Here is a 13,789-nt window from a genome sequence, read left to right on the forward strand (position 1 = left end):
CTCCAGTACTTTGACCACCTCATGTGAAGAGTTGACTCATTGGACAAGACTCTGATGCTGGGAGGGATTGAGGGTAGAAGGAGAAGAGGATGACAGAGGATGAGATGGCTGGATGGCATCACCGACTCGATGGATGTGAGTCTGAGTGAACTCTGAGAGTTGGTGATGGACAGGGAGGCCTGGCGTGCTGCAATTCATGGGGTTGCAAAGAATCGGACATGACTGAACGACTGAACTGAACTGAACTGAGTGTCTGCAAATATATTTTAAACACGTGTTTTGCATTTTGTTAAGAATTTTTAATTGTTATCTGTGGGAGGGTTAATTTAATTTAAGGCACTCTGCCATTACTAGAAGTAGAACCAAGATTTAGTGTTTTAAGAGATGCTTTTACCTGAAATGATTTCATATAATTATATCCCATTTGAAATCCTGGAGGAAGCAGGTGAACTTTGGGAACCTGATATATTGTTTTTGTTTTCCTTTTGAAATATATTTTAGAAGATACAAAAGAATGTTAAAGAGTTGCTTGCTATTTCAGTTATCAAAACTTAAAATCCGAAGGAATTAAAATATTCTTGTAATGGCTCAGAAATTATGTATCAGTGGAATCAAACATAAGACTTTGAAACTCTGTGTGTGTTCATGCACTTCTGTGTACACACACACAGATTTATCTGGGAATTCAAAGCTTAGTAAAAAACCTATATATACATAAGTCTCTTTAAAAACAGTAGGGAAAGATGGGTTTATTAGTTTAATAAATGGTTTTGGGAAAATTGACTCTTCATTTTGGAGAAAAGACTATATAAAGGATACATTATATAGATTTAGTATTAAAATATTTTTAGAAGGATATAGGCAAAAACATAGGAAAGTCTGTTTATAGTCCTAAAGCACAAGGCCTTAAAACTTGTGTTTCTAAAAAGTTTTTAATAAAATTTTTGTTTTATTAAAAAATTACTTGGAAATAATTTCTGAATTTTTATATAGTCTTCTAATATACAAATATTATTAGCATCTTATAGAACCACAGTATAATTGTTAAAATCCAGAAACTAACACTGGTGCGATATTATTAACTACTTTATTGACTTGACTCAAGTTTTTCTAACTCTCCCACCCGTGTCCTTATTCTAGTCCAGGATCCTGGATGTTGTGTTAAGCTGTTACATCTGCTTAGTCTGTTTTAATCTGAAAGAGCCCCTCGGTCTTTGTCTTTAAGACCTTGACATTTTTGAAGGATACCTGGCCGTTATTTTTAAGACCTTCTCTCAAGGTGGACTTATCTAATGTTGCTTCATGATTAAGTTCCGATCACATCTATGGCAACAATACTGTAGAAGCGATGTTGTGTCTTCCTCATTGCTTCGTAGCAGTAGATGTTTTTGTTCAGTTGCTTAGTTATGTCCGACTCTTTGCAACCCCATGGACTTCAGCACCCCAGGTTTCCCTGTCTGTCTGGTTTTACTATCTCCCAGAGTTTGCTCAAACTCATGTCCATTGAGTTGGTGATGCCATCTAACCGTCTCATCTTCTGTCGCCCTTTTCTCCCCCTGCCTTCAATCTTTCCCAGCATCAGGGTCTTTTCCAGTGGGTCAGTTATTTGCATCAGGTGGCCAAAGTCTTGGAGCTTCAGCATCAGTCCTTCCAGTGAATATTCAGGGTTGATTTTCTTTAGGATTGACTGGTTGGATCTCCTTGCAGTCCAAGGGACTCTCAAGAGTCTTTTCCAGCACCACAATTTAAAAGCATCAGTTCTTCGGTGTTCACCCCTCTTTACGGTCCAGCTCTCACGTCCATACATGACTACTGGGAAAACCTGACATCAATTTCAGAAGTCTTTTAAAGTGTGATATAAAAGATTGACTTGACCAAATAAACACTTAAATTTTCATCATGGCAAAAATACCCCACAATAAAAATTATAAATGGGAATATGATATGAATGACTCAGGGCAAATGACAGTATGAGAAACTCATAAGTTGGTGGGAATCTAAACTGACAGTTTTAATGAAGGATGTTCTGGCAGTATATGTCAAACTCAAGAATATGTATCATTTTTTTATTTCAGGAGTTCTTTTTCTAAGAAGTTATCCCAAGAACAGTTAGGATGCTATAACTATAGTTCTAGTACTTGATATAGGAAAAGTATTTGATGAATGTGTAAGAACACTCTTAGCAGCATTGTTTATAATATGGAAAATTTTGAAACAACTTGAAAATTTAAGAATAGGAATTTGGTTAATTAAATCATTCCATGGAATGGAATAATACATTTTGTTATAGAATAAGATAACTTTCATGCATTTTCATGGAAAATTGTCAATATAACCCATAAATAGTATGTAGTATGTGATCCCATTTGTGACTTTTTAATTAAAAATATATTTTACTGACTGATTTTTTAATTAAAAATATATTTTACTGACTGAAACTGATCAGTATATTTTTTAAAAAATTAAAAGTTAAAACAGAAATTTTAGTCTTTAAGGATAAAAAAATGCATATAAAACTTTATCTTACAGCAAGCTTTGGTTTGTATAAGTTGATGAGACTTAAAATCATGTAATTAAAGTTAAAATCATGTAATTTTTTATTTTTTATTTATTTATTTTTTTTTTTTACTATGGCACTTGGGATCTTAGTTCTTTGATCAGGCATGTCCCCTGCAGTGGAAGTACAGAGTCTTAACCACTGGACCACCAGGGAAGTCCCCATTTGTGTGTTTTAAAGATTCCATTCTTAGTAAAGCATGAAAACAACTAGATGTACCAGACTGTTAACAGTGACCACTTCTCTGTGGGATTGTTGTGTAGGGATACTTAAGCTGTCTCCATATTATCTGAACATTTTTGTAATAATCATATATTTTTAGCAAATAGATAATTTACATATAAAAAACTCTTGTATCATATTTGTATCCTGCCATTCTGTTGATATTTTGACATTTGAGTTTTTTATGCAAGTATACATGCATATATAATTATCTTTTTATATAATGAAATTGTATGCCTTTTGTCATTTTGAAATTTCCTTTATCACTTAATGTCAGAAAATTTTGGGTTATTAAATGTTTTTAATTCATCATGGCTTTTAATGGCTCATAGTTTTCCATTGTGTGGATGTGCCATGTGTGTGTGTAAGTGTCTGCATGCATTCAACTGTCTTCTTAACTAATTTCCTGTTGTTGCCTGCTTTAATTTGTTTATAAGTTTTCATTGTAGGTGGTAATACAATATCTTACCTTATAGGTCAAGTTTTGTGTATCCATGCTATTTTCTGAGAATAAAATTAGATTTATTGATTCAAAGATACCATTGTGTATAAGATTTCTGATATATATTGCAAAATTACCCTGAAGAATAATCGGGTTGGCAGACTTTTTTAAAAAAATACCAGACAGTAAATGTTTAGGCTTGTGGGCCACAAGATCTCTGTCCCAACTACTCAACTCTGTAGCTGACTGCAGGGTGTAAGCAGCCATAGGCTATAAGTAAATGGGTGTGAGAACTTCCCTGGTGGTCCAGTGATTAAGACTCTGTTCTTCTACTGAAAGGGGCACAGGTTTGATCCCTGTTCGGGGAACTAGGATCCTGCGTGTTGTGTCACCAAAAAATAAAATTTAATAAAAAAAATCACGTTATTAAAAAATAGATGTGGCTACGTTCCAGTATTTGCCAACCTCTTTACTATAAATACCATTTTATCATAAATAAATGAATGAGTCTATTTGTTCTTACCTTTGCCAGCCCTGGTTTTCCATTTAAAAAATTAAAATAATGCTTTTTATCACAAAAGATATATATTTTAGAAAATAGGAAAATGTGGATGAGCAAATACACATAAATATACCCCATGTACTTAACATCTAGTAATTATGATTGTTAATACCTTAATATATACTTTTCTAGAATATTTTCTACATGAATCTAGAGATATATATATTTAAAACCAAAATGAGATCACTCTTATGTACAGTTTTATAACTTGCTTTTGCAGTTAATGATCTTTTCTTTTTCATGTCAGCAAATCTTCATTTCATATTCAATCCATCTTCAAATATTCAATCCATCTTCAAATATTCAACCCATCTTCAAATTTTGCCAGTTGGTCCCAGATCTCTTTTACTTCTGGAATGTCAACACCTTGGTCCAACCCAAGACTGTCTTGTGCAGTCAGTGTTCATGTTCACTAAATACATCCTATTATACAAGAGTTTCTGTATTCATGTCAGTTGTGGAAAAGCCCAATCCGGTTGTCCTGTAGTTGCATACACACAGCTTTGTTTGGTGGCTTCCTTGAGTTTTAGTTTAGCTTGTTCTCTCTTAGTCATTTCTGACTGCCATAATAGAATACCATACACTGAATGACTTAAGCAACAGAAACTTATTTCTTCACAGTTCTGCAGGTTGGAAGTCTAAGATCTGGGCACAAGCATATCAGGTTCTGGTGAGGGCTCTCTTCTTGGCTTGCAGACAGCCACCTTCTCACTTTTTCCTCACAGAACAGAGAGAGAGAGATTCCACTTACAGTGACCTCATTTAATCTTAATTACCTCCTAAAATCTCTCATTTCCGAATATAGTCACACTTTGGGAGGGGTGCACAGTTAGAACGTCAACATATGGATTTGGGGGAAATATAATTCAGTTGATAGCATTTCTCTAGCTCTTTATATTTCCTGTAAACTAGAAATTAGATATATAGGCTTACTAGATTCCACTTAGATGCATTTAGCTAGAATATATCATAAATGAAGTTGCATTCTTTATAATTGCATCACATCAGGTGATATGTAGTATCTGGCTATTTCTTACTACTTTAAAAAATGTATCTGTCAGTTTGATAAACAATTTCTGGTTGCTGCCAATTTTTACATCATTGTTTTCATCTGCATTTTTCTGATGAATACAGATGAAATACTCTCTGCATTCAAGATATGAAGGGAAAGGGAGAAATGAATAGAAAGTAATTAAAGTGAAAAATCAGAAAGATTGGCTTCGGTGAGGAGAGAAAATTAAGAAGAAAGTTGCAGGCAGTTGTGATGGACTTTATTTTCCTCTTTCATTCTTTCCTAGTTCCAAGTTCTTTATTTGGTCTATTTGATGCCATAGTAATCACACTGAAATTCAACTCTTTGTCAGTAGCACCTCAGTTACTCAGTGGAATGTAGGTTGCTGAAGGGTGCACAGCAGCTGAGAGGCTGAGGATTCTTAGAAAATCTCCTCTAACACATTGCTGAGAAACTGGGAGCTCCCAGTTCTGAGGTTCTGTGGCTCCTGAGTCATGCCTGCTGGTATTTGAACCCTCTTTTGCTTTAAGTGCAGAAAGATTGATCCTGATAAACAATGTAGAAATGAGTGTGTCATTTTTCTTTAATGATGATTATCTGGTAGCATTAAGAGTAAACTCAGCGTAGCATCATCCACTTAAAAATTCCCCAGTGTTTTGGCTAATGACCTCTATCTTATGGTACTTAAATGCAAAATTTGACTTGACATTAATTTTCAGTGTCATAGTAAACTTACAGTATAACTGTTTTCTTTAATCCAGAGAATGTCTTTCAATCCTGCATGTAATTCAGAAGAACAAAGTTGAGCAGCAATTCTTCTACGAGTTTGAAGGGGGTGTCAAGCTTGGAATAGGGGCGTTTAATTTGGTAAGTAATCAAAAGGTAGCCAGAATCTTTCATAAAAGAACCTTAGGTTTTCAGTGCCTCTGCTATTGCATTTGAACCTCACCCTGAACCTCTACCTGGGTTTGTTTGACAAGTGGCTAGAGTGGGATCCTCTTTATTCTGTTGTGACCCAGTGGAGGCTCTGGTCAGAATATGCTATAAAGTTCTGCACATGCTCAGAATAGTTTTGGATTATATAATAAGGGCAGCATACAGCCCTCTGAATAGACTTAGTAACTTTTTTTTTTTTGTAAGAAGGAGCTTGAAATTCGGTTCCATTCCCACATCAGAAATACTGTTGCTATAGCAATGGTGGTTCTGGAATTGAAACTAGGTTAGGGAATAATAGAGCTTGAAGGATAGTAATAATGCTCTGGGATAGATGAAGAGTTTGAACAAATATCCATCCAATTGCAATATTATTTAGAGATTTTGATGTTTTATTAAGGTTTGACTGGAATTGGTATATACAACCAGGGTTACTTTGTTTATGAACTCATTGTTTGATGGTAGAGGTGGCTGAAGAGACAGCTGTCTGCTGTCCACGGAATGGATCACCCTACCCATTTGATTATTAAAATCTTCCTCTGCTGAGGACAGCCTTTGGTGAACATTCAGATGGGACACAAATATGTTCATTTTTTTCCCATTCAAAGAGATATATCCATATACTTCTTACCCAGAGTTCCTTGGCATCAATTTTCCCATCATGTTCTTTGTTCTCTCTCTCTTTTTTTGGCTGCATCACACAGCTTGTGGGATCTTAATTCCCTGACCAGGGATTGAACCTGGGCCCTTGGCAGTGAAAGCTTGGAGTCCTAACCACTGGACCACCAGGGAATTGCCTCCTATCATGTTCTTTCTAAATCCCTGACCATCCAATCAAACAATTGGCTTATGGACTCAGTATATAATTGCATGTATGGGCATTTCTTCTCCAAGCAAAGTGAACAACCAGGTCTCTGCTTGAAGTTTTGCCCTGAGAGAACTTCCCTTCATCCTACTCAGATGTCCCAGAGAGCAACTGTAGTGCTATAGCCTTCCACTTCTAGGTTTTGCCTGCATATCGTGAAGAATATAACAACTTTTGCTTCCTGGAAAAGATTGCTGAAATAAATCTTGTTTGGAGGTGGGCACTAGGGGTTACTTTCTCAACACCTTTATCATTCCACATCAAAAGAAGAAGTATTCTTTAGAGGATCCTGATAAGGCCAGAATCTTTGTTCTGTTTTTAATTTTTTAGTTTAACTAAATGAAATTGCCATAAGTAATGATTATAGGAGGTGCAGTATATGGTGATTGAGAGATGTCTAGTGGTTTAAACTTGGTTCTAATTTTTCATGTTACTGAATCATTAAAATTTTAAGTTTTTAGAGTTTAGCATTTACCTTTAGCATTTAGCATTTAGTTAGGTATACTAACACATAGTACAACACTTGTGTTTTTTTGTTTTTTTTTTCTTACAGATGCTGTCCCTTTTACCAGCACGGATTATCAGACTACTAGAATTTATAGGATTTTCTGGAAATAGGGTACAAAATTAATTTTTTCTTAATTTTGACAAAGAAGATTAAAAAATGTTTATTGAGTATGAGGGAAGTATAACATGTCCTCATAATTAGTGTGAAAATTATTGGCAGTTTCTTTGCAGAACAATAAACTGACTTTGGGTCTTAATCATATTTTGGTGGAGTTAGGGGATGGTTTTTCTACTGAAAGTTAAAATTTTTTATCTCAATGTTATCTAAATTCTGGGATTAAAAATTCATGTTTGACTAATGTTGATGCTTGCTGGATCTTCAGTACTCATGTGAGGTTAAAATATGCTTCCTTAACATTTTTGCAACCCCCACTAAACCAAGAAATTAGGCTCGATTTCCATGTCTACCATTTTATGGTTTGTGTAGGTCAAGCATGGTTGCAGTATTTTGGGTTTTCTTGTGTTTTTACAAGTTTCACTATAGAACTAAACAAGGAAGTTAGTTTTCCATCAGTTTCTTTAAAAAAAAAAGTATCTATTTTTAATTGGAGGATAATTTCTTTACAGTGCTGTGTTGGTTTCTACCATACACTGAATGGTTTCTACCATTCTATGAATCAGCCATGGTATACATATGTCCCCTCCCTCTGAAACCTCCCTCCCACCTCCCACCCCAAGGTTGTCACAGAGCCCTGGTTTGAGTTCCCTGAGTCATACAGCAAATTCCCACTGGCTATCTATTTTACATATGGTGGTGTATATTCCATCAGTTTTGTTTGTTGTATTTGTGTGTGGTTTTTTGTGCAATATATAATAGTTATCAATCATAACGTTCTACATGCTATTACCAGTGTTGCCTTATTGCAGAAATTGGCCCTTTTAGTCAAGAGAACAGGTTTCCAGAATTGTTTGAGAAAAAGTACAAAACACTGTAAATTCCCGATCTACTTTTATCCCACTGTCCAGATTCTTCATAAACTATAATGTATTTATCATCTATTTATGGTCTTCATAAGCTATAATGTATTTATGGTCTATCAAGTAAGACTCTGTGTTTCATGGTTACCCTTCCCCTTGACCATTCATCGTCCACTTTATTTGCTTACTGGCTCCAAATTGCCCCTTGAATAAAGTCCAAAGTATAGCATGGATTCAAGGGCTCTATTATCTGATTCGGGCCCAAGTTTCTAGTCTTACTACCTGTCCTGTTTGCTTCCCCAGTGTTTCTGTTAAACTGGGCAGTTGCTTGTTTTCCAAATAGACCTTGTGCTTTTCTGTTTCTGTGCTTTTGCTGGTGTCTGTTTTATTTTTTTAATTCTCAATATAAATTTATTTATTTTAATTGGAGGTTAATTACTTTACAATATTGTATTGATTTTGTCATGTCTGTTTTAGATGTCCTTCCCAACTGGCATCCTCCCAAATCAGGTCTCTTAAGAGCCTCTTAATCCATTAGGTTTGAGATCAGTGTCACCTATTCCACATAGCTTTCCCTTATTCCCTCCCAACAAGGGTCAAACATTCCTATCTTTCAGAATCACTTACTTAACTTTCTTAAGGCCCTCACCATGGTCCAATAAATGTGTTCAAATACTGTCTGACCTGTTTGATGCCAAGATCCTTGAAGAAACAGAACCATAAATATTCATACCCACCATAGCATTTTATACTTAGATCCTCATGCTTAAATTAATATTTATATAAGAGAAATAACAGCATTTTCTATGAAATGAATGCTACCTTTTTTTTTTTTACCCTAAGATCACATGATGTAAGAATATGTGAGATTGTCTTATGCCAATTTAAAATGTAAAATTTGTTTCTAGTTGTTGTTGTTCATTGTTGTTCAGTTGCTAAGTCATTCTGACTCTTTGCAACCCCATGGACTGAAGCACAGCAGGCTCCTCTGTCCTCCACCATGTCCTAGAGTTTGCTCAAGTTCATGTCCATTAAGTTGGTGATGCTATCTAGTTACTACTGCTCTTCTAAGCTCTTGAAAAATAAACCCCACCTTCATGGAGGGTGGGGATATATGAGCTAGCATTTTAAAATCTCTGTATGATGCTCTTTTCATTCTAAAATGCATCTAATCCCCACAGGAGTTGGGCATCCTGCAGTTACGGGAAGGTGCCTTAGGAAGAAGCATGAGGTCTCCACTATGCTGCTTAACTATACTAGCTTTTCATACTTACATCTCCCTGATACTTGGTAAGGACTGCATTACATTTTATATCATTGAAAGTTGATTATCTTTCATCTAAGTAAGTAAAAATTTAGGAAAATAAGTAAGAGATAGGAATCTATATTTACTTTTTTTTTCAGAAAGATGGAAAATAGTGACTTTGTCATAGTGACATTTAGCAGAAGGGGTGGAGGGTTTCTTTGATTGTATTTTTTAAAATCTGTTCTTGGCTAAAAAAAATTCTATAAGAGTTGCTTAAGGTGATCTATTTTTAGCATATTACATTTCTCTTTTAGCAGAAAGTTAAATGTTTTGTTAAAAATAGTTCATATTGGTATTCAAGTCAGAAATTTCAATTAGGAATTGAAGGCAACCACATCTGCTCTTATGAATTTGCCCTAAAGCTTTCTTAAGCTAAAGTCATAGATGAGACTTGTGTTCAAGTGAATAGTTTTCATGTTTTCCATGAACAGGTCTTTGCTGTATATTTTAATGTAATCTGGAGAAATAGCTGTAAATGTCGACTGTGTTTCATGAAGACTGAGGCTTTTCCTGTTAAATTTCTAGGTACGGGAGAAGTGAATGTTGTGGAAGCAGAGAGTCTCCTTGAGCCCTACCTCCAGCAGTTTCCAAACGTATGCTTAGAATTTCAAGTGTCTGTTTTCAGCCGTAAGCATTCTACCAGGCTTGAGTACTGAGCAGCTTGTTTCTCCTTCCTCTGCAGGGCTCCCTTGTGTTGTTCTATCATGGCCGGATAGAGCTGCTAAAAGGGAATGTGGAAGAGGTAACTTATTTGAGGGGGTCGTTTTGGGGGCCTGTCTGTTTAGTGGAGTTGCGTAGCAAACTCATTCCACATGAGCAAATCCAGCTGTATGTGCTAGACAAAAATAGAGGGGAAATATGTAATTAAAAAGCCAAACTTTAATTTTGTGAGTACATTCTACTATGTACAATAGATTATAGAATATAATGTGTATTACTACATATAGTAGAATATACTCTACATTTATGTATGAGGTATTTGAGGCAATTCAGGGTTGGATATAGAAATACAGGTGGGCAATTTAAGGGACTTTCAGAAAACTTTGGCTGCTATCCATCTTGGTATTACATATTGACTTTGGAATCTAGACATTCCATAAAGGTAACTTCATTGTACTATATGTGTGCTCCCCATCAAAGGAATAATTCACTAAATCCCTTGAAGAAAAAGAGTGAAGAGCCTTTCATATAAATATACTCACAAACAATTTTCTTCTACACAATGGGGACAAACATATTTATTTTTCCTTGATTTTATTGTTTTTCTACTTACAAAACATCTTGGATTTCTTTCCAGGTCAGTATATCTAAATCTTCCTCATTCTCTTTGATGGCTGGGTTTCATTCCGTGAGATGGATAAACTGTACCTATTAAAGTGGCCCACTATTGATAGACATTTGGCTATTATACACAATGCTATTGTAAACAATATTATGTGTACATCTCAGTGCAAAGGTACATTTATATAAGACAGAGTCTGATAGGATTTCTAGGTCAAAGATGTTTGTATTTTAATAAATTCAGACAGATTGCCCTCCTTACTTAAAGCTAGTCCACTTAAACTCCTATAAAGATATGACTGTAGCCCACCAGCCTCCTCTGGTGGAAATCCCGTGGGATTTCCCAGACAAGAGTACTGGAATGGGTTACCATTTCCTTCTCCAGGGGAATCTTCCTGACCCAGGGATTGAACCTGCATCTCCTGCTTGTCAGGCAAATTCTTTATCACTGAGCCACCTGGGACGCTCAAAGATATGAGAGTACTTGTTTCCAATGCTCTTTGCCAACTCTGGTCATTATTTATCTTTTATTTTTCCAGTATGATGGCTGAGAAATGATAATCTAAATTTATTTTATATTTTCCAATAAAAAAGCCATCATATGTATATTTGTCACTCATATATCTTTTTCTCTGATTTCCTATTTATATCTTTAACAATTTTCCCATTTTAGTAAAATTGTATGATAAGTGTTATATGATACTTGTTATATGATAAGTAAAATTGTTGTTTCTTTTTTAGTAAAATTGTTGTATGATAAGTGTTCATTCTTTGCCAGTTATGTGTATAGCAATATCTTCTCCTAGTCTGTCCATTGCCTTAAACTTGGTTTAAGTAAAGGACTTCTGTATTTTATGTCTTACTTAAGGAAGGAATTTTGCTACTCCCACATTGTAAAGTTCCATGGCCCTCTCACAAAGTTAAATAAGGAGACAGAATTTAACTGCATTGTTGGCATGTAAGGAAAGGAACGTGTCATATTGAGTGGTTTAATGAGTCATGATTTTGCTCTTTTTGTACAAAGTGTTTTATGTATTTTTCCATTAGGTTATTATCTCCTTGTCTAATATCTGGATGATCAGCTTTATGCAATTGACTTATAGGCACAAGAGATATTTCGAAAATGCATTTCAGTTCAAGAAGAATGGAAACAGTTTCACCATCTCTGTTACTGGGAGCTGATGTGGATTTTTGTATTCCAACAAAACTGGAGGGAGGCATATTACTATTCAGATCTGCTTTGCAAAGAGAGTAGATGGTCCAAGGTAAAGTGTAGTACTTTCATTAGTGTCATCTGTTTGGAAATAAGTGTACAGGATAATTTTCACTTAGGATTGTTTGTTCAATAGTATGATATCAACACTGTTTTCTCAACATAGAGATCCATCAAAGGAGAAAGTACGCATTAAGTACCTGCTGTTTATAACTACTGTCTTCAGCACTATATGCTTTAAAAGCCATCTAAGCAGCCCTTTTCAACAGAGGCTTTATTTCTGAAGATGAATTTCAGTTATATATAAAAATGATTAAATATCAAGTTTTGATAATTTTTTGTAGACTTTCTGATGTCCTGATAATGAAGCTTTTCATAATAATAAAAATTAATTCTTTATCCATTCATCTGTTGATGGATACTTAGGTTGCTTTTGTATCTTAGCTTTTGTAAATAATGTTGCTATGAGCATTGAGATGTATATATCTTTTTGTGGAATTGCTGGATCATATGGTAGTTCTATTTTAATTTTCTGAAGAATCGTCATACTGTTTTCCATAATGGCTATACCAATTTACATTCCCACCAACAATATACCAGGTTCCCTTTTCTCTACATCCTTGCCAATATTTATTATTTGTTGTCTTTCTGATGATAGCCATTCTAACAGGTGTGGCAAGATAGGCAAAGGAGATTGAGGTACACTGTAATAGATATAAATAAGATAACAAGGTTGCAAAAACAGGGAATATAGCCAGTATTTTATAACAACTTTAAATGGAGTATAAACTATAAAAATATTGAATTGCTATATTGTACACTTGAAACTCATATAGTATTGTAAATCAATTAAACTTCAGTTTTAAAAAGTTCTAAAAACCTGATCCATTTGTGAGAAATTGGGAGGAATGAGATAATGATCTCTTTTTCGTTTTGTCCACTTCCTCATCCATGAACATTAAAGCTGTATAATAGCAGAATGGCTAAAATTTGGTGGAAAGTGTGAATCTTATTTGGGATAGGTAGCAAGAGGCTTCATTTCCCTTTTTTGTCTTTGATACCTCAGATACTATATCTGGCAGACTTGTAGTTCATTCTTTTTTAAAAATTGTTATTTATTTATTTGTTCCTGGCTGACTGGGTCTTCGCTGCTGCATGTGGGCTTTCTCTAATTGTGGTGAGCGGGGCTAATCTAGTTGCAGTGTGTGGGCTTCTCATTGCAGTGGCTTCTCTTGCTGCGGAGCACGGGCTCTAGGGCATGGGGGCTTCGGTAGTTGTGGCTGTTGGGCTCAGTAGTTGTGGTGCTCAGCCTTAGTTGCCCCATGGCGTATGGGATCTTCCCGGACCAGGGATCAAACCCACGTCCCCTGCATTGGCAAGTGAATTCTTAACCACTGGACCACCAGGGAAGTCCGGTGGGTCATTCATGATTTACAAGGTGGAAATATCATGTACCTAGGGTGCTCTCTAACTACTGCTTTTCTTTTTCTCAAGGCAACATATGTGTTCTTAAAAGCTGCAATTTTGAGTATGCTTCCAGAAGAGGATGTGGTAGCAGCGAAAGAGGATGTGGTAACTTTATTCAGGTAAGCTCGTGATGAGTTCCAGACCTGTATACCCAGCTCCCATTTACCACCTTCACTTAGGTATGTCAGAACATTCAAAACTCCCTAGTAAACCTATGTTCTTTCCTCTCCCAATGATTGAAACTGCTCGTAGCAAGGCAAAAACCCATAATACTTGTGTCCCCAACACTACCCAGTCCCTCTGTTCCCCATTGAGAGGAGAGGTATAGATTAGAGCGTAGGGGGAATAATAGTTGAGATGAGGTCTGAAGGAGCTGCAGAGGCAGGTGGAGAGTTGTGCTGATACAGTTTGAGACCAAAGGAGCAGCAGGAAGGGGCACTGCAC

At 35.7% G+C, this 13,789-nt stretch overlaps 1 protein-coding gene across 1 annotated transcript in view; it reads left to right on the forward strand.

The window, feature by feature from the left end:
- Positions 1-13,789, forward strand: part of TTC39B (tetratricopeptide repeat domain 39B) — a 62,461-nt gene that overhangs the window by 27,558 nt on the left and 21,114 nt on the right. Inside the window, exons 7-13 of the mRNA XM_052644880.1 lie at positions 5,557-5,662; positions 7,147-7,212; positions 9,260-9,368; positions 9,910-9,977; positions 10,067-10,126; positions 11,769-11,930; positions 13,373-13,464. Coding sequence (XP_052500840.1) covers positions 5,557-5,662; positions 7,147-7,212; positions 9,260-9,368; positions 9,910-9,977; positions 10,067-10,126; positions 11,769-11,930; positions 13,373-13,464 — 663 coding nt within the window. The remainder of the gene's footprint in view (positions 1-5,556; positions 5,663-7,146; positions 7,213-9,259; positions 9,369-9,909; positions 9,978-10,066; positions 10,127-11,768; positions 11,931-13,372; positions 13,465-13,789) is intronic.

Source organism: Budorcas taxicolor, chromosome 8 (assembly GCF_023091745.1).
Source record: "Budorcas taxicolor isolate Tak-1 chromosome 8, Takin1.1, whole genome shotgun sequence".
Classification (NCBI taxonomy): Eukaryota; Metazoa; Chordata; class Mammalia; order Artiodactyla; family Bovidae; genus Budorcas; species Budorcas taxicolor.